Source organism: Strongylocentrotus purpuratus, unplaced genomic scaffold (assembly GCF_000002235.5).
Source record: "Strongylocentrotus purpuratus isolate Spur 01 unplaced genomic scaffold, Spur_5.0 spur5_scaffold_5, whole genome shotgun sequence".
Taxonomy (NCBI): domain Eukaryota; kingdom Metazoa; phylum Echinodermata; class Echinoidea; order Camarodonta; family Strongylocentrotidae; genus Strongylocentrotus; species Strongylocentrotus purpuratus.
Window position 1 is genome coordinate 24,182,677 of NW_022145611.1, and position 22,737 is coordinate 24,205,413.

The 22,737-nt window shown below is 35.8% G+C and overlaps 1 protein-coding gene across 3 annotated transcripts in view; it reads left to right on the forward strand.

The window, feature by feature from the left end:
* Nucleotides 1-12,987, forward strand: part of LOC590684 (potassium channel subfamily K member 16) — a 39,736-nt gene extending 26,749 nt beyond the window's left edge. For all 3 annotated transcript variants that reach the window (XM_011684143.2, XM_011684141.2, XM_011684142.2), the window contains 2 exons: nt 1,353-2,191; nt 10,520-12,987. In XM_011684143.2, coding sequence (XP_011682445.2) covers nt 1,888-2,191; nt 10,520-11,517 — 1,302 coding nt within the window. In that variant the 5' untranslated portion in view covers nt 1,353-1,887 and the 3' untranslated portion in view covers nt 11,518-12,987. The remainder of the gene's footprint in view (nt 1-1,352; nt 2,192-10,519) is intronic.
* Nucleotides 12,988-22,737: the final 9,750 nt, after the last annotated feature.

Below are 22,737 nucleotides of genomic sequence, written 5' to 3' on the forward strand. Positions count from 1 at the left end.
CCTTGAGAAGCATTGTCAGTAAAATTGTATGTATCATTAGGCCTGCTTTCATCAGCTCGAGTTCAAGTTGCCAAATAACCAGCTATATGTATTATAACTATCCTGATCGCAAATTAGCCATTTAATTTGCGTCCTCATCAGCCCGCAGTTGCAATTAGCGGGATATTTTCTCTACCACATATACTGAGAAATGTTGGTCTTGTTTCCAAAATATCCCACTATTTGGGAAATAGCGGGCTAATTTGCGCCCGTCCGAGCTAGTTTGTGATGATCGTATTGGTCTTGTGAAGACGCAATTTTGAGCTTTGGGATAATATCCTGAGTCTGGGAATAGCGGGTTATTTGGCAAACTCGAGCTAATGGAGACAGGCCTATTGGGCATAAGATACCTAAGGAAATATATTGAGTATGATTTGCAAGGTTATGATCTGCACTTTTAAAGGTCATTGTAAATCATGATTCATGATAGGGATTATTATAAAGGAGTGTTTTTCTTCTCTATTGCAACCCGTTTTTGTATCTCATGTGTCTTGATATATGTGTACTTTAGAGGAGTTATCATATGATGGTAAGATTGGATGGGAATCGGCTAAATCTTTTGTTTATCTGTCCTGATGAGAAATCAGAAAGAGCTTGCCTATCGTGTAGATATTAGATGGGATTGATTGATATCGCCTAAATCTTAGGATGAAGGTCAGTGCAATTTACTAAAAGTGCAAACTTCACTGTGTTTTCCAATATTGAATTCACTGAAAGAAAGTTACTCAAGATAGTCAATAGAAGTGAATTTTACATTTTAATCTATTTATCTACAATGTACGTATAGCGTAACGGTTCTCGATGCACGAGTGATGACGATATTGTCCATGTTCCACTTATCCAGATAAACCTGAACCTGGGTTTAAAGTCAAAAGAAAACTTAGACCTCTGACTAACTTCCTTTGTTAAACTCAGTTTAGGACAAGAGCCTAAACACAGCTTTAGATTTAAATCTTAGTAGAATATGGGTCTTAGAGTTTTTTAGCAAATTCTGGTTGTGAAAAATATGCTGCATTTTAAAAATATAAAAAATTGACTTGTATAGTGTTTGTTTCTGTAATGTGTTTACAAGTAAAATTGTTTTCTCTTCAGTATCATTGTCACTTGTCAGGTGTCTATATGGTATTTTGACCCCAGCCAACCAATGGTTGATTAAGATTATTCATTTTTATTATTTAAAAAAATATCACATTGTCAAATTACACTGTAACTTGTTGACTTTAACGATTCCTGGGGATTAGTTATTGATAAAGTGCTAACTTTTTCTGGATTGACAATGATATCACTTTCTTCTTCTCTCTTTTTCTCTCTAGATGATAAGCCTGGACACACTTATCATCAAGGCATCCTTGTGATCAACCAATACCTGCACGACCACCGCACCAGTTCTGTGTGGTTACACATACACATAACAGAACATTGTATACCAGCAACTGATATTGGGCTCCATCTGTTACTCGCCAGATTTGGCTGAACATAGTTTACGTACAAGATATCATAATACAAATGACAGACTGTTTTGCAAGTAATATCAGGAGCGGCTAGCTACGATGAAAGGAAGCCATTGCCTTGCAGCATTTGTAGTTTATTGAAAATGTTCCACGCCACCCTTGGATGTTCTATCCATATCTGTACATAGCTTCAATTATCTGGATTGAAAGCAACATGATTTTTCATTGTTAGAAGTGTGTGAAGATCAGTAAAGAAATTTTATTCTGCATGCTGTTCGGCATCAGTCCCCTGGGATCAATTGAGACAATAGCCCTTTCTGCGGACACTGAATTAAGTAAGATTTGAATATTTTGATAGAATAGCATTGCTGAGAAGCAATCCACTTGTGCAAGGACAATGAATGGACTTCGACTCTTCATCCTTACGCTTCTGCTCTTCATCTACCTCCTCCTCGGCGCTGTCGTGTTCCACTTTCTGGAACAAGAGAATGAAGACAGCGTTCGGTTGGACCTTGTGTCCATCCGTGATCAGTTACTCGCTGACTATCCCTGCCTGACGGAGGATACACTGCGGAACTTCACCCTGGGCTTGATCAAGGCTAGGAACAGCGGAGTCACCTTGGAAGGCAACAAGACCAGTCCTTCAAATTGGGACTTCAGTAGCTCTTTCTTCTTCTCAGGGACTGTAGTCACCACCATTGGTAAGTTGAAAATGGCTTCTTATATTGTCAGTGTAGGTCTAAGTTACTTTAAACATTTCTGTGCCACTAGATTTATGAACAGTTTATTTTTATCTTAATGAACTATTCAGACTACTTTTCAAATTTAGAGGTTTACCCTTTTGTTTTCATTGTTGCATGCAGGTTTGGTATGGTACTTTATTATCCTTGGTTTAAGAATACTAACTAATATGTCAAAAATAGTAAACAGTTCTGTGCTTGGATGGGCAGTCAGCATGTTTTATTATCAGATTTAGTGCAGTGCAAGTTATTGAGCACTAGAATACTCAAATAATTATGATTCGGCCATGACTAGCTTGTCACGGAATAAAATGAGCTCTGAAAATGCTACTACATGTAAGAAGTCAATAAAGATACCTGTAAGCTGATATTAATTAATCTATTTTTCAATTTCCTTTTTGTGGAATATTTTGTGAAATCAATGTAAAATGTAAAGTAGACTCAAGAATTGAATATAATACATGAAAATCAACCTGCTAGTCAGATATTCATTGTGAAACTAAAATATCTCCATATTAATGGAGAAGAAAAAGAAAAATTGAAATAATGGTACTTGTTAGCCAGTTTGGATTTATTTTGTTTTCAATCTTTGTGAAAGTAGGAAACCAACTAAAAGCACAAATTAATATTTCATTCTTCATTTATGTACATCGGTAACCACCAGACTCATTTTCATGCATGTTGGGCATAACATGTAGAAACTAACTTAATTACATCATAACAATGTCATATCAGTCTTATAAATATTAAAATACTTTGCATGTATGTGTTGTTATATTCAGACCATATAAACTCTCATCCCACTTACAATAAATGGCCACAATGTAAACTGGTATTGTCAGTTTCATGTTGTCAATACATGCATGTACATGTATACTAGAATTCCTTGTGTAAAAATATAATTATTCAGGTACATATGGGGATAGGATAAACATGTACAGGTGTATGCAGTGCAATCATATTGTGAGTCTTATATTTTAGAAATTAGATTAAAAAAAAAAACTTTTTCAAGCTTTTCTATAGAGTATTGTTTAAGGCATTAAAGGTAATACAAAGTTTTGGGAAATTTTGAAAATTTGGTGGATAGTGATTCTTTACAATTCTGATATCTTTGGATGCCCCTGTGGATATATTATAAGCACTAGAAAATTTACATGTAGCCCCTAAAACACTTCTGCTTTCGAGAAAAATTGAATATAAAAATTTACAGGTGCTCCCGGTAAATTTTGACAAATTTCAAATCTAGCGCCTGCGGCCGTACAATGGTATGTACATGTAGCTGCGACCATGAAAATCTCAGAATATGTAGTTGTGATAATTTCCAAACGGGAATAGCTAATTGGTCAATTTTAGTCATGAAACATATACATGTAGCTTAATTAATATCTTGACCTTTAGAGGGAGCTATACAACATAAAAAGTTTATTATTTACAATTTCATAACTTTAGACTCGATTTCAACCGCGACAATGATAACTGAATATTGTAGGATCGCATATGCTTCCAATATGTTCATTTAAACGAAATTAATGACCCCATACCAAAACTTTATAGGTACCTTTAATCAGGAGACGCGTATGTTGGCTCAGTCGGTAAAGCATCTACCTGTCCAACTAAAGATCGTGGGTTCGAATCCAACCCGGGCAGATGACTGAAGCCTGCGCTCCTCTCCCCTGTAGACGCATAGACGCAGGCTACAATGTATGTTAAGTGGAAAACACTCAATCCATCCCCCGAATAGGACATTAAATGGAGGCCCCTTGTAGAGGAGAGTCACCGCCTTTACATGTTACACCTTTACACTGCACTATTTGTATAAGAGTAGGGGTAAACCCTGGTGTTGTGGGTCCACATGCACACCCCCATGCCCCAATAAGTTATACTGAGAGGAGAGACCCAATTATTAAAGGTTACAGTGATCATAGATCTAGACCTGGTAGGTCTATGCAGTGATTCAGTTCGCCTTTTGCCTCTCACTAGTTTTTCAATATCACAATATGATGGGTAATTCCTAGTATTGTTTTGGTCAGTTTATTGAGACAAATAAGGAATTCCAGAGAAAAATATGTTTTAAACTGTGATAAGAAGGTTAGACTGAATAGATGGAATAAATTGGTGTGAAGTCCATCTCTTATTGAGGCACTGCGGTAAATAAGGAAGGAGACCCCTTCCCCTTCATACCCCTTTTCCCTTCATACCCCTTCCCCCTTCATACCCCTTCCCACTTCATACCCCTTCCCCCTTCATACCCCTTCCCCCTTCCCCCTTCATACCCCTTCCCCCTTCATACCCCTTCCCCTTCCCCTTCCCCCTTCATACCCCTTCCCCCTTCCCCCTTCATACCCCTTCCCCCTTCATACCCCTTCCCCCTTCATACCCCTTCCCCCTTCATACCCCTTCCCCCTTCATACCCCTTCCCCCTTCATACCCCTTCCCCCTTCATACCCCTTCCCCCTTCCCCCTTCATACCCCTTCCCCCTTCCCCCTTCCCCCTTCATACCCCTTCCCCCTTCCCCCTTCATACCCCTTCCCCCTTCATACCCCTTCCCCCTTCCCCCTTCCCCCTTCATACCCCTTCCCCCTTCATACCCCTTCCCCCTTCATACCCCTTCCCCCTTCATACCCCTTCCCCCTTCATACCCCTTCCCCCTTCATACCCCTTCCCCCTTCATACCCCTTCCCCCTTCCCCCTTCATACCCCTTCCCCCTTCCCCCTTCCCCCTTCATACCCCTTCCCCCTTCCCCCTTCATACCCCTTCCCCCTTCATACCCCTTCCCCCGTCATACCCCTTCCCCCTTCATACCTCTTCCCCCTTCCCCCTTCCCCCTTCATACCCCTTCCCCCTTCCCCCTTCATACCCCTTCCCCCTTCATACCCCTTACCCCTTCCCCCTTCCCCCTTCATACCCCTTCCCCCTTCATACCCCTTCCCCCTTCATACCCCTTCCCCCTTCCCCCTTCATACCCCTTCCCCCTTCATACCCCTTCCCCCTTCATACCCCTTCCCCCTTCATACCCCTTCCCCCTTCCCCCTTCCCCCTTCATACCCCTTCCCCCTTCCCCCTTCATACCCCTTCCCCCTTCATACCCCTTACCCCTTCCCCCTTCCCCCTTCATACCCCTTCCCCCTTCATACCCCTTCCCCCTTCCCCCTTCATACCCCTTCCCCCTTCATACCCCTTTTCCCTTCATACCTCGAAAAATCTAATGTAGAAAGTTCTATTGATTCAAATGAAACTTTTTTGGATATATTGATAAAGCTATATTTAGTAAAGGTTCTGCCTGCTGATTTTTAGACAATATATTTTGATGTCCATACTTTTTCTGCAGCCATATATTTGATTATAATATATCACTCACATACATGTACACAATCACTCACAAATATCCCACCCACATTATTCTCCTCAAATCGAGCCAGTAGGGCATTATTCTGATATGTACTGTAGCTTGTAGTGTATAGTGTACGAGACATGCATGCATTGTACATTGATTTGAACTTTTATTGATTGATATTGAGACTACACTAGTGGTGTAGGTATATTGAATGTCTGCCTGTACTTCTATCACCTGGCACTTGTCTCTCACCTGGCACTTGTACTCTCAGTACGTTCACTTCTCAAATTACTGCTGCAACAGTAACATTTCACCAAAGGCTCGTCATAGATGTGCGTATGATAACTCCATTGACAGCTGCAAGGATGTAGTGTTCGGGTGCGTTCAAGCGATTTTTTGAAGCTTGAATCACATATCAAATCGCCGTTAAAAAACATGGTTACTGCCGGAGAGCGCTCAAGGGGCTCGAGCCCCTCTCCCTCTTTTTTGAAAAAGTATGTTAAAGAGAAATAGAAAGAAACCAACCAAGGGCAAGGCCCCGGCAAGAACTCTTTTTTTTTTTAAAACTGCAAAATGCAAGACCACATTTACCTACATAAAAAAGAAAATGCGTAAAGATTAACTACTACTGTACATGTAGCATGGCAAACGAAAGGGACATACATGTACAGCATGATCACTGACATGTAAAGAAACAATTAAAGTACATCTAAGAAACATTCATACTAGACTGCAGCCAGCAGGCAAGCAGGGGTAATTACAGGTCCTTGACTGGGGTCTTTTCACACAAGGGGAAAACCAATACTACTAATAGAAACTTCTGACAGAGTATAGCAAAAAGGTCATTTACATGTCTAACAATCATACATGTAGTTAAAGGGCAATCCAACCCTTGTAAAGTTGTAATAAGTTGATTTGCATGAAAGCAGAAAATAACAGAAACAGAATGGCAAAAGTTTGAAATGAATCGGACCAATAGTACTACAAGTCTGACTATCTCATTTCCCCTGCCGCTGATTTTTTTGTATTTTCTCATCATTCTTTTGTACTCCTGCTATATAAATTCATGTTTGCATGAAACTAACTACAAGCTGCTTTTTTTATTCGTCTATAATGCATTTGTCTGCTTGTGAAAGTTTTTTGGATCAGCTATTTTGCAGGCTCGCCAGTCTAAAAATATTCTGCTGGAACTGTCATCAGGACTGGTATTGAATTTATAGTGGATATTTTAGCATTGCATGAGCTCTGTTCTTGTCGTCATTATCTATATGAATGTTTTGTGGGTTGTTTTCTTGTTACTACCACTTTGTAAACTTCCATTTTGACTTGATGGGTGTACACTGTATATCATGCTCAAATGTAACAGAAACAGAATGGCAAAAGTTTGAAATGAATCAGACCAATAGTAAGGAAGTTGTGAATGTGTGAAATTGAAATATGAGATCACTATAAGTCTATGCAAATCTCAAATTTTAGTCATTTCATATGTTGGAACAGATATGGGATAGTCCCGGGGGGGGGGGGGGGGGGGGGGGTACTCAGTTTCGGTTTGGACAGGGGTGTGCAGTCCAAGAAAAAGGTATCCGATTGGGGGATTTTTATCCAAATAAAGACCATTTTTTACCATTTTCGGGTTCGCATGTTCACATGTTCGCATGAATAATTTGAGAAATTATGGAAAAACGGATGCATGGTTAGTTATTTTTGGGGTTAAACATGGGATCCATGAATAGGGATTTTTTGTCAAATATAGCAACCTATTAGAGCGGCACATCCCAGTGTGTCTTAAAAATGTGAGTACTCCCCCCCCCCCCCCTCCCAATCATAAATTTTAACTACAGTACGTAATACATTTAATGAAAAACCATGCAGATCTTCTTGCTGTGAAATTAAATTAGAGATTACAGCTGTTGCAAATTGCCTATTGAATGCTACAGGTTGATCCTCTCTTTTTATTGTGGCTATGCTTGCAGATAGATGTAGCTACGTTACCATTACCCTTGAACAAGATATTAGACCAATCAGACTGTTTGAGAAAAATGTTTAAGTTTTGAAATTCCCTGTCCTTGAATCAAGCAATGCACGCTAGCTCAAGAAATTAGCTTGTACAAGAAATTAGCTTGTACTTCAATGTATAATAGGGATTTTTAGATTTGCGTGGACTGATACGTGGTACTTCAATTCAAGGCAGTGCTTTAAAAGGACGTCGATCGTAGCATAGACCTATTGTCTTCGTGCGAATCTAAAAGTCCCTATTATCGTCTGTCTAGAGCCAAAAGGGACTGATCAGGCCAATTACCCCACACAAGAATCAATTCAGTCTTCAATTTCAGGCTAATGATAACAGGCCCTATGAAAGAATTTCTGCAAATGCCATCCTTTCCGGCTTCCATCCAGGGCTGCATGAAAAGGCAGCCTTCTTACATGTGTATGTTTCAAATAGCAGTGGAGAGTGCACCACCATTGGCAAATAAACCTTCGTTTTGATAAATGGAATCTTTGGTGATATTGGTTATCTTGAGAGTGCAAATCCCTTGCTGGACTGAAATCAATTTTATGAGGGGAAAATATGTTATAAACATCAACATTTAGTTCATTTCCAACAGCGTACTAATTATGATTCATGCCCGAGTATCTTTGTATTTTCTTTATGATATTATATATGGATAAGAAACAAGATCGAATCTTTGTTTTCTACTATCAGAGATGATTATGTAAACTAGTGTCTGGACGGACTTATGAAAAGAAATTGTAGAGATCGAGGTCTGACTATCTCATTTCCCCTCCTGGCTATTTTGTTTATTGTCTCATCATCATTTTGTACTCCTGCAATATAAATTCATGTTTGCATGAAACAAATTGTATGCTGCTTTTTTTGTATTCGTCTAGACGTCTATGCATTTGTTTGCTTGTGAAAGTGCAGGTTTTGTGGATCAATTTAGATATTTTGCAGGCTCGCCAGTCTGAAAGTATTATTCTGCTGAACAAGTCATCAGGACTGGTATTGAATTTAGTGGATACGTTGGCATTGCATGAACTCTTTTCTTGTCGTCATGAATGTTTTGTGGGTTGTTTTTTGTTACTACCATTTTGTTAACTTCCATTTTGACTTACCAGGTAATGGATATATCATGCTCAAATGGTCCATACTGTAATATCAAGCTATGTATACTTTATTATTTCTTGTGCTTTTGGTTTTCTTTGGATCTTTGTTCATGGTGAAGAGCTATTTATATTAAACTTTATTTTTTCATTGTGTGGTACATGTTCACATACATGAAGCAATTAAATGGTGTACACTGTATACTGTAAAATTCCTAATCCCCCTCTATTATCTAATTAATTTCTGTTATATACATGTATATTGCACTCCTCATCATGTTTTTGTTTGTATTGAAACACATGTTTCTGCATTGATTTTACACTAATCTCTATGTATTGTGCGTACTCAAATATTTGCACTTCTACATGTACAACATGGAGTGTGTAATTGAGTACATTTCCTTGAGTTTTATCATTTGACCCAATTCCTGTATTGCCCTGATCCCATATTGATGTCTTTCAATGCATCATTTTGTGGTATTAATATGAGTGGGTAAAACATTGACGTTATTAAAGAAGTGCTTGTGTTCTCAATCATAGTTGGGCTAATTTATTTGCTCCTTATTTTTATTATCAAGAACAAATTACAATTTGAGGTCAAATGTATCTGTACTTAAAATGAGAGTACCAGGAGAATACTCATATGATAATTTGATTGATGGTCATATACATAAGTTCATCAACCCCACAATCATGTAATCAGACATTTCGTTGTAGAAGACAAATGGCTAGATTCCTCATGAATATTAATGGCTGCATTTTTTTCTATTCCAATATATTCTACAACACGTCATATTTGTAAATAATTTACCTTATCCGGCTCTTGAAATGCTGTCATATTCCAAATGTGACTAGAAATAGAAATGTTGGACTAATTTTAATGCTACATATACAGGTAAACCTATACAGGTATATGTAGTCACCCCCTATACCCATACATGTTTGCAGTGATTTCCAGCAAGACTGAGTAAAATTTCACAATTAACACACAAACAGAAGTGTTCTCTTTTCACCTATAACGTGTAGTTTCTTTGTTCAGACTTTGCTCATGAAACTTTCCCCTATTCACTTGCAATATATAGTCTAGAATATCCAGTGTAAGTTTGGTTTAATTCTTAGACTGGGTATCTTCTGTTGATCGAGAGCCAGTGTTAACGGTACTATGTCCCATTTGCAGGCCCAAAAAATGAAAAAGTTAAATTCCAACTGCATTTGAAATATAATACTAATTTAGAACTTCCCTAAAAAAGATGGGGCTTGAAAATGTGGGAAAATAATGACTATTAGTTGTCAAATCGACTATAGGGCTATAGAGCCCAAAAGTAATAGTCTTGATTTTCAGACAATTGTACCGAATGGTCTACGTTTTATGCTGCTCAAAGATTCAATCAGTTTAATCTTGGCCATCACAAGAAGTGGGTTGTTGATGTAGACAAATGCTCATGTACCTTTTACAACTCTTTTCATGTATGTTATTACCAAAGAAGAAAAAAAAGCCAGACAGTCACTCAATAGTGTCTGACAGTGAAGTCTAGCAAGTAAACGGGTTTCCTTGCATAATTTGAATATGAGGACACTGCGTTTAAATTTCACAGATAGGACATACATGACATATTCATAATTCTTGCAAAGTTCTACAGCATTTGAGGTTGGTTGCAAAAGGGACATAATACCTTTAACTCGTATACTTATTATATGTACAGAAACAACACCCTTCTGCCTGGTTATCAGCAGACAATATTTTGTGTCACTACCAGAACCCAAGATTTATCATGTGAAAAGAAAAAAAGAAACATGGAAACTGATGTCCTGTTTGCTCTTTTGTCTTTGGTTGACTTTGGCATTCTGTAGGTTATGGCGCTATTGCTCCCCGGACATACGGTGGCCAACTATACTGCATGGTGTATGCAGCCTTGGGGATACCTTATACTGCCTGGATATTGGCCAGTATTGGTGCCTTCTACCAAAAGACCATGGAAGGTTATATCGCAAGAGCGGACAAGGCTCTCATGATGTCAATCTCTAGAATCAGAATAAGGAAAATCTTTTTGGGCATTGTTGTAGCTGCTGGCAGCTATACCATATTCCTCATCATCCCAGCGGTAATTTTTATGTTTTTAGAACATTGGACATTTCATATCGCCCACTATTACACATTTATTACGCTAACAACCATTGGATTTGGGGACTACATAGCAACTGTAGATGGCCCTAATTTGGAACACTGGTTGTATGATTTTATAGTGACGTTGTGGAACATCCTAGGGCTTGCGTATCTTGCTGTGATTATAAGTGTTATAGGCAAAGGAGAGATGAAAACTGAGGGCAGCATACGGAAGTTTCATGCAAAAGTGTTAAAAAGACATAGAAATTTGAAAACTGGAAAAAAAGATGAAAAGGTAGCAATGTCGTCTCTGGAAGAGGTCAAATTCAAAAGAAATGCAAATGGAACTGCGCAAAACAAGGATGAAAATGAAAATGGAGCGCTTTATTCATCCAGAAATTCAGTGGTTGGTGATGTTATCTTGCCTTATTTTGTTGATCCAGAATCAATGAAACCTGGCTCACAGACTGATGCTAACGAAGATAGCAACGTGGACGACTCTGAAATCTTTGATGAGGTGGTTACGATAGATGGGCGGATTGTAGAGGATGAACGTACTAATAACATGTGCATCATGTTGGAGTGTGAAAATGACTTTGACCTTGAGGCTGTAGAGAAAATCATTCATGCTGCACTTGAAGAAACAGTTCCCACTCAATTGGGTCTACCTCATCACAGTTTTTCCTTAGAAAATCATGTCCGGCATCCAAAGAAGTTGTGTACACAGGGTACCCAAACAGAGTAACATTTAAAAGACTTTAAAATCTACAACTGTCATGTGTGTGATGATTATATAATTGGACATATATATACGCCTGTATGTATCTATGTGTGTATGTATGTATATATGAACTGCACAATTTCATATTTTATTGTATAAAGATTTGAAGAAACATGTAGGCGTACAGCAGTATACATGTGTACATGTAGTCATTGTACATGTAGCTTCTACCCCAAAATCAGTTTTTTATTTTTTTTATTTTAATGTGATGATAGTGCTGTATACACTACAGGGTACAAATGTGGAAGTCCAAAGTGCCACTGAAATATTTAACCCCAAAAATATGCCTTCATGAAATTGTATTGTTTATAACCATGAATTATAATTAGCCAAAATTGAATTGTATTCTTCAATTCATTAAAAAAAAGTTATTTCTATATATTTCTAACAGGAAGGCCTATTTTCCCAAATTTATCAAGTACTATTATATATGTGATTGCAGTAGCCGCAATCCAGAACAATTACAACAATCTGTGATATTCATTGCTGATGGTCTCATGGCGGTATTCGTGTTTACCGAAAGGGCATGATTTTTCCCATATATGCCTGGTTTTCAATGTACATGTACATGTATAAAGCGACGAGGAGACTCACTTGGTGTTTTAAGGATTGTTAGTTAACATGCTCCTTCAAGGCCTCAACAATGTCTGTATTGAGCATGCTAATATCTAAAGAAAATGGTAGATTTTAGTTATTTCACATAAAATAATTGTGTTTTTTTGCCTTTTCAGATATGATTCCACAGCCCTTAAAATAATGCTTTTACATAGTTGAACTTTTATAGGGCCATAAACTTAGATTTAAAAAAGATCAACCAATATTTTGCATCCCAAGATGTTAACGGGCAATCCAATCCAACAATCAATAACGATAAATCAGATTTTAGCAACTGTCCACAAAAATGTCTTTTGTATGAAAGCGGAAAATGAGAGAAACAGAATGGAAAAAGTTTGAAATAAATCAGACCAATAATAAGTAAGTGATGAGTGTTTGTAATACGAGATCACTAAATCTGTGTGAACTGCAAATTTGTAATTCTCATTCATCACATAAAAAAGTATATTAAAATCAAAGCTAATTTTGAAGCCTTATTACTTGCACCCCCCCCCCCCTCCTATTCGGAATGTACCATTACATGTACAACTGTATGTCACAGGTAGTCAGATATGAGTCCTATACAGTGTGTGTCCTTTTGCTTTTGATTTATCAACATTCCAGTTTGTCATCATTTCAGAATATATTTTTAAATGCCCTATTTGACCATAGTATTAATATTTAAAGATGATTACACATAGATCTACATGTATATACTCTACCTTTAAATGCCTATATGCTCTTATTACATAAAGGAACCTACAGTACAATGTATGATGCAAGTCATATTGCAAGCCGAAGAAGAGTAACCCTTTCGAATAGAATAAATGTCAAAGGAAATGGAACATACATATATGTATGTTCCATTTCCTTTGACATTTATTCATATGTATGTTCCATTTCCTTTGACATTTATTCTATTCAAAAGGGTTACTCTTCTTCGGCTTGCAATATGACTTGCATCATGCGGTGGCCTATCCATGATTGTGAAATGATGTGGGAAGATGAGAGATGAAAAGGGGGGGGGGGTGGTGGGAGGGTAGGATGCATGGGATAGCGCAGGGGAAATAATTATTTGTATATCCCAATAATATGTTTCATCCTGCAGAACATAAGAGTTCGCCAGCCCCCCTCCCCCCCCCCCCCCATCCACCTCACCAGATTTGCTGCTGTATGTTGTTTGTGTGGAGGCATGAGGTTATTAACTCTGTGTTAAATTATACAATTCAAAGTCCTTTTGATTCAAACAGGTGATGTTTTTTTCTTCTGTTTCATTTAATACTGTAGTACCAGGAAAAAAGAGGACCTTCTGAAAATAGCATCACAAGTGTTATGTACTGTCCTACTATATTTCTCAGAAAACAACTTGAAATTGTAATGCTATCAGCAAGATTGGTTTGACTATAACTTTTTATCATAGAATGGTAGCAAAATTTATTTAGATGAAAAATAATTAAAGGAGATCAAACTTCTCATAATTGTATGTTAAAACTTAGCTATTCTTTTTATGACACCCCCATTAAAAGAAGAAAAAGGCCCACATAGGTGCTTATTCATTGTGTGAGCAAATGATTCACAAACTTAAGTACTTGAGTTATTTTTTTATTTCATCGAACTGTGCAGATGTCAACCATCATCTAGCCATTTAAAGATACTTGTGTAAATCATGAAACATTAAGACAATATTTATTGACATTTAGGGTAATTAAGATATATCAAGTGGCAATGAATGTTGTTCTATGAAGTGCTTCATTCAGTTTGTGACAATAGTATAGTTGTTGAAAGTTGATAATTATGCTGATAGAAATTCTAGATCAACATTTATGTCAATGTCAATTTAGGATATTGTTTATTGATTTGTTATTTTGTAATAATTTCAATTCAATGTGCACAATATATTATTTTCTAATAATTGAATACTTCATTTTCATTTCAAATTAAGAAGACTACTGTAATTTACAATGAAGGCTTTACAGTTTGGTAGATAAAAACCTACCTAGTTCTGTATTCAATATTATCAGCTTTAACATGTACAATGTACATGTATGAAAGCTACATTGTACCCTTCAAAATATACAATTTGATTGTGAAATGCAAATAAATCAAAGGTTATTTGTTTGTTGAAATGTACCGGTATGTGGATTTCTGCCAAGATGTACAGTAGATTGTATAGAAATCAAATTCTTGTAATGTTATTAAATCATGTTTGTGAATGACTCGCTAAAATCAACATTAGTTGCTCAAATAGAATGAACTGAATATGACACCAAGGGTGATGGTATTGTACAAAAGTAGGAAGAAGCACTTGAGAAAATACATGGCTGAAAAACTAATATGTAGTTTTGTTTTATTCTATTACATGTACATGTAGCCCATTAATATATATAACTTGAGGACTAATTTCAAAAAAAGATTTGTTTTCACCACCATATAAGGATTTTGCTAAACGTGCATTTTCAAAGGTTTAGAGTTCCAAGAAAAGGAAGGTGGGGGTAGTTGTAAATGTCACAAAGAAAATGATATATTTACAACATTGAAAATAGACAAAATATTCTTTTAAAATGTTAGAGTCAGCTAGACTACAAGAATGTTTTAGGGATTCATCTGCTCCCCTTGAGGAAGAACAAACTTTAATATTTGTGGAGAACTGTAAGAGTCAATTAATGTACCGGTATACAAATGTAATGAGGCGAACCGATGTATTTATCCCACACTACACATGGGCTTCCAAGTATCAGTTTTACTTCACTTTCCATTTCTGCCTCATTTGCAGATTACATACATGGAAATTACTTTGTGATTCATATCTATACCAACCCTTGAAATTACTGAACCTTGCAATTACTTTTTTACCCTGAAATGCAATCTTCAGAGTCTAATGGGAACAATCATACATTTTTAATGCATGTGGTCACAGGCCAATGAATTATTGGGCAGTCTATAAACTTATTACTCATGATTGATGAAAATATAACGACATATGTTTTGATTGTCCCTCTGAAAAGCACTAATTGAACAGGCAGTGATGATAGGCTCATGATACCTGTGTTGGTAAATAGAGACAATAAATATGTCTCTTTTGTCAAGATGTACTATCTAGCTATCAATTAATTTGCTGTGAAATTGGACAATTGCAAAAACTATTTCATTGTTACAATCTGTTTTACAATTGCACACAATTTCCTGCTCTTTGATTACCACTTTTTTTGTTGGTATAAACCTGTTTAAAGTTAACCATGTGGAAAAAATGGAGTACACTGTACATAAATGCCTGTTTTGATACATTCTGTAGCTCCCTAATCTTATTTGGTTCCTGCATTCCTTTGAAACATTCGTTTTTGAAAACCAGAGAAAAAAGGAGATGTATTCCACTGGTGGAATGATGTATATATTTTAATATATACTTTTTGTACATGAAATGAAAGTATTGTAATTGTATACAGCTTAACCAAATAATCAATGGTTTGTTTTGTGCAAGTGTTTGAAAAATTCAGCCACGTGGTTAAAATGACATACATGGTAAGTAATGTATTTATTAGGATACATACATGTATATGTACATACATGCACTGTAGTGTTTTTTTCCAAAATGACACAGATTTGTACATTATGTCGTTGAGGCTGTGTGTATCTATCACACGAAACCTGTTAGGCCGAGTGTGATAGATACACACAGCCTCAACTCAAGTGCGGATAGATGGTATAATGAACTCATGCGCATGCATCATTTGTAAACTATTTATTTTCTTGCACTGGTTTGCCCCTCTTGATTTGGATTTCATGCAGACATGATCTGCCAAACAGTTATTAAAGCTAATGCTGATGTTTTTTTAATGTATATATTATTTCATGTACATCACAAGAGATTGCACAATGTCCATTGATTGCACTGTGAGTGATATTAAACAGAGTATTTACTACATGATAAAATGAGAGAAATGTTTGTTGTTTATTCATGATCTGATATTTAAGTTGTTTGACTCCATTATTTAACTTTCAGCACTAAGGCTGTTGCTCACCAGTTTTGTTCAACCTCTATTCATGAAATATTTGAAAAATGGGTTCTTGTTCATAGATCATACAAAAAAGTAGATTCTGTCAATTCAATGATAAGGGTTATTACCATTTACAACTTTACATCATTTATGTTACACATATATTGTCTTCAATCCATTATTGTGATAATGATTTTTTTTTAATGGACAAAATCATGCTGAATCAAGAACGAGCCTTTCACAAAATTACTTAAGACAATTTGAAAATTCTCCAGACATTGTACACATGCATATGTTGCAGAGTGCTCTTAAACCCTCATACTCTAATACTGTATTATAATATAAACATATTCTACGCTTATCAAATTCCATGATTCAGCTTAAATTAAAAAACAGACATACTAATTTATTTTTATTTTTTTTAATGAATGTGTATCATTTTTAAAAATAAAAATTAGCATTCCTGTTTTTTTATTTAAAGCTGGATTATGGATTTTATGAAATTTGATAATTGTGGAATAAAGAAGCATGGAAAAACAATGAAGAAGGGATAAGAGGAGGACAACTTTAATATTTCGTCCAGTGTCTTCTTGCATAAAAAAATGTTGCAGTGAAATGCAAATCAAAATTATTTAATGCAAGTCCCAAATACACAATCTTGTAATAGGTTGAAAATCAATTTGATTTTATGATGCATGGTTATAAACTTTTTGGCACCAAACTATTCAGGATAAAAAACCTATGGACACACCAACATGAAGCTGATGGGGAAATGTGGGAAGAATGATATCATATTTGATAATGATATATATTTATTTCTTACTTTTTTGCTACCAAATTATTTAAATGCAAAACCTACATGTATATGGTAAGAAGAAGATAAAGCACTTGGAGAAAACGAATGAGAATTAATAATTGATAATGTCAAGATGTTCATGCTCTGCAGACTGAAGAGCCCCTAGAGTTATTTATCTTTAGTTTAGTGCAACTATGGGGAAGGCACACAAACCAGAGTTTTGGGTTTTGTGAACGTAATGAACTTTCTGTCTGAAATCAACTTGTCTATGTCTGATATCAAAGGTGCAATGTTTTATATTATTAAATATCTCCTCCTTTTCTTGCATATATGAATTTTGACAACCACTTAAAGCTTATCTGCCATAGTTTACATGAGGGATTAGACCGCCCTACAAGGTCACTGGACAGGTGGTTATCTCATCAACTCAGCTCTCAGTTAACATAAGAAAAAGAGGATCATGGGGGACCAATGGTCACCGATTAGGCATTGTTTGTTATATAGAGGGCGCAAGTAGCTACAAGTATGGCAGTGGGCCTTTAAACCTTAGTCCGTCATACCATCATATTTGATAATGATATATATTTATTTCTTACTTTTTTGCTACCAAATTATTTAAATGCAAAACCTACATGTATATGGTAAGAAGAAGATAAAGCACTTGGAGAAAACGAATAAGAATTAATAATTGATAATGTCAAGATGTTCATGCTCTGCAGACTGAAGAGCCCCTAGAGTTATTTATCTTTAGTTTAGTGCAACTATGGGGAAGGCACACAAACCAGAGTTTTGGGTTTTGTGAACGTTATGAACTTTCTGTCTGAAATCAACTTGTCAATGTCTGATATAAAATGTGCAATGTTTTATATTACCGGGTATTAAATATCTCCTCCTTTTCTTGCATTATGAATTTTGACAACCACTAGATCCTTAGTCCCTCATACCCTTTACCGATAAATGCATGTATACCAATATGGATACTTATGATTAAAAGTAACCCCTTGTTATTTATTTACCTCTGTACCCCCCACTACCCCCCCCCCCCCCAATTTATAGGCCTTTAGCTTTTACCTTCTCTCAAAAAATAATTTAGATTTAGCTTTAAAAGGTCACAACTCACTGTGATGTAAGACAAATTTGCCTGTTTTAAATCTTTTCATAGTTCGATTTGTTAGTTCACTCGGAGAACTCAATTAGATGTACATTGTAGAGATAGAGCATGTTTTTTGTTGTTGTTATTCCGAAGGCTTTGAATGAATGAATTAATTCATCTGTTGGAATGTATTTATCAGTACCAGCAAGTTGATATTCAAGTATATTGTAGTGCAGTAGAATATATACCTAATGTTGGATAGTTTCTGTGCTCTATAAATGTACTATTATTATTATTGTAACCTTGGTTGGTCCTTGGGAATATTTGAAAACTATTATCATTTTAGAATATTGTTATATTGGGGCTAAAACATACAATTTTACAAGGAAGTAGGACCGGCAAAATGACATCGTGTTGAAAACGATCCTTGTAGAGAGCAATGTTCAATATTATAATCATCTGTTTCATTGCAAACTTTCAATTGATCTCTTTTGTATATAGGAAATATGATATACTGTAGTACTGTCGAGATAGTACAAGTATGTCATAATATTTTGAAATGATTCATTTATGCCTACTATTCCTTTTTTTTTAGACAGAATGTGATCTAGTGCATGACCCCTTGAGTCTGATACATTTTTGAAATTTAGCTTCTGCAAACAGATTACTGAGATGCTATTGAACCCTCGGGGGATGGAAAATGAAGAAAAAAACTTATCATTTGGGTCTGATACAAATGCTGCACACATCGAGGACTACACATTGTATACTAAGGTGAAAGATTAAACCAAGTTGCAAGTACATGACATGGAGTCCAGCAAATCTTTTTTTTTCCAGCAGATGGTTTACCTATAATAAATTGATGCTGCACTACCTTTAACTCTGTGACAGTAGATTATTACAACCTCTATTTGTGTGTGTAACTAATTATATTGATTAGCGTGCGAGAGATGCCGTTGACTGCAGTCGGTCTGTCAATCTATAATTTGATTGGGGAGATAGATCTTAATTATGGATATTGGACCCTCTCATTTCTTTCACTTTCAATCCAGGAATTAGCTGCGTACAAGCTTGTGCAAGATGAAAGTCAACAGAGACGTGCAATTAATTTTCTTCATTAACATGTGTGGCATACAGCCTGTAATATCAAATCAAAGTAATTAAGGAGATTTTGTTGAGGCTTCGTCCAAAAACTTTAAGGGGGATAGAAAGGTTGTAAATTTATGAGGGTTTCAGTTTTGTGGAAGTTTTATGCCAAGAAATGATCGATTTGTTTGTTTGTTTTTATTTTACAACCAACACAACACTTAATATTGTCAATTCATGAAAGTTTCTTCCAGCAAAAGCATTATTCGAACACTCTCGAAAGGACTTTTTAGAAAATAAATTCAATTTATGTTTTATTTTATGTTATTCATTCAACAATGAAAATGGAACACTGGAAAATTACATTTTCTAAATTGTTAAAGCTAAAAATGAGTAAGAAAACAATAACAGAAAAAAAAAGTTTAATTCTTGTTGATTTTTTGCAAGCACAGCTTGTGGTGACAAGTCAAGGTTGAATAATCAGGTGAGGGCAACATCTCCAACAAGAAGGATTTATATTATGATGCCTCCTGGTTACCTTGATAAAAACAGTTCTTCATTATGATTTAAACATCTCTGAACTCCTGTCTGGATGTGTAAGCCATGCAGACATCAGTGTAATATAATATACTGATTGTAATAAAGGTATAATACTTTGCATTAGAGTTGACAGTGGTTTTGTAATAACAGCCCAAAATGTTATTCAGCAACAAATCTACAAAGAAGGAAAAAGGACACCTGGTGAAGTATTTTTTTATTGTGGTTTTTGCCCACAGTAATTGTATATGACATACAACGCTCACATGAAATTTAAGAAAAGAAAAGTGGAGGTAGTTTTTTTTCTACACTACCTGTAGGTGATAATCATTTTGCTGATTTTTTTTTTAATATGTTATTTCCCAAAACTTTGAATTTGGTTTACTCAATATTACCACTTTCAATTTCTTGTCGAAATGTTAAAGCTGTTCCTTAAAATTTGTCCTCTTCTTCTCATATCGATCAATCCACATTATTCCTTGAGAAACTGTACCAAGCCACTTGTGGATTCAATCCTGCTATAATTTATGTAGTGAGCCGACAAACATCTTTGTGATACTTTGGGTCAAAATATGTGTAAAAGCCACTTTCTTGGATCCAATAACATTCAATTTGTTCACCATGTTTCTGCTTTACTTTGCTGAATATGCAAACATGGTGGTACATGTGGTATACATGTAGACTGCATTAATATCGACTTGACCTAAGTCACCTAACCTTTATAACTTGACTGTGGTATGTGCCAAGAAGAACTACAGGTGCTTTAAAAGACTATACCGGTATATTGAAGCGGGCTGATGAATGAGTGACAGCAATTTAAAGTGGCAGGTCTAACACTTTTAACATGCTGGCTACATCCTTTATTGTGTGGGGCACCGCAGTATACACATTTTTTTACCATATTCTTAAGCATATTGAAAAATATTTAAAATTTCTTGAAATTTTCAACATAATGAAAAGCTGTTACTCATCGGTCCTTACAAATGGTTATTTAACACTTCAGTTTGGAGAGTATAGTTTGGAGAGTTATTGTTTACAGGCCATGCTATCACTCAGAACCTGTATTACACCAAAAATTATCTATTAATTTACTCAAGTGACATACATAGAACAAATATCTTCCCCAGGGAATGATAAAAGAAGTAAATTTTTGTAACTAGGGCATCAAACCATGGCAAACTTAAAAAAATAAATATTTTCACAATCTGGAGTAGATGTGGACTTGTTCAACCAATTTTATTTGATTTGATTTGATTTATTGGTTTCTGCATCTTTTTTCATTTTTTCATCATACATTACAGCTGATATTACACTTTTTAGGAGGCTATGGGTCTGTGGTAAATCATTTCAAGTGTTTTGGATTGTAGAATTGTTAGTAGCTCGTTTGACCTGTTAAAGCCATTATTTCACATTTGTTGAGGTTCTGAAGCAAAAATCAATTGTAACCGTTCATTCATGAGCCCAAAACATCTCAGGCTGGGGTCAATGCAAAATGGATGTTATGCAAAAGTGAAATTGTGTTAATTGTAAGGGACAGTGGCCATGAGGCAAAATTATAGACAGCAAGGCTGGTGACATACTAATCAATTAAAGGCAATATTTCATATTATAGGATGCTACTACTATGGCAAAACCAATATAAAAGGTTTTGAAAGCAAAATAGTCATTTAAACACATTAATGAAAAGAGAAGTATTTTTTAAAGAGATGGTGTTTATTAAGAAATTCATATCTTTTTGTCTTTATTCATTTTGATATAGAAAATTATAAATGTGGCGAAACAAAATAGATAAATTACTCCTTGAACACTGTATGATATTTTTTTTTCTTGAGCATTAATTTAGAGCATGGTATGATTCAAAAGTTTTAAATATTACTGAATTTAGTAATACCAAGTTTAAAACAAGAATCCTTCAAGCAGATGGCATATACATTGAAATCAATTTTACACCGTCCGCAAAGCCTTGACGCCAATTGCTACTAGAACATTGACTTGCATGCATAACAAATTACACTGATTATCAAGGGAGTGTTGGCTGTTGGTCCTATAGCTCATTAATCTTTTTCTCACCCTTTTGATTTGGAAAAAAGTGCCCATAGTTTGGGGGCTTTAGTTCAGATTCAGAATTGAAGAATACTTTAATAATCATTCAGTGCATTCACACCTACCAGACCCTACCAATTTCTGGGAAATTTTGCGAAGTGTTACCCTCTGCTAACTATTCTCCTTGTTTGCACGAGAAGCCACTCTTTGATTAGTTCTAGTAAATTACTTTCACACAGCCATTGCCCTCGATTAATTATCCCACTATTTCAGAAAATACCTAAAGTGTTTAGAAAACACCTGCTCTGGATACGGTCATTATTTTTGTGATCTGTCACATAGTTAATGTTCACACTAATAAAATACCAGCACTCTGAAGACCTGGAATGTTGTAGAAGGAAAGAGGAGTGACAGCCCTTTGGAAATGTTGACTCTCCCTCTTAACATGTTACATTGATCGATACAGCTCCGCAGGTTGCGTCTATCATGTTAAAGAGTTACTATAGTTGTACTATCTATTGTTTTTATAAATTCTGTTTCTCTTCTGCCCTTTAAATTGAGATTTAGTACTTGAAGTTTTAAACTGGTGATTTGTGATTGGGTTATTTACCACAAATTCAGAAACTAACAGATTAGGATTGTTTGAAATCACATGCTCATTGCAGAGACTAAGTGGAGGAGACAATGATTATAGAGTAATTATCTGCTAACCAAGAGGATGACTGATCTCATTTAGTTTGACTTCAGTCCTTTGGTTAATAAACTATTCTTAATTAAGGAAACACTTGCGAAGGGGTCCACAAAGGGATTGGTTTCCAAATCCGACACACTATCTATTTGCTCATTAATGATATAATAAAGCCGAAACTCATTGAAGTTATTGAATTGAATTTATTAAATTGGGAGAGAGGGAGAGAGAGAGAGAGAGAACGCTAATAGGAATATAAAGCATTTATATAAATTTATCAAATACCAAGAGGATGTTTCAGGTATTGATCCTATTTGATTATTCTACAGTCCTTGGTTTGATGAATGGTGTG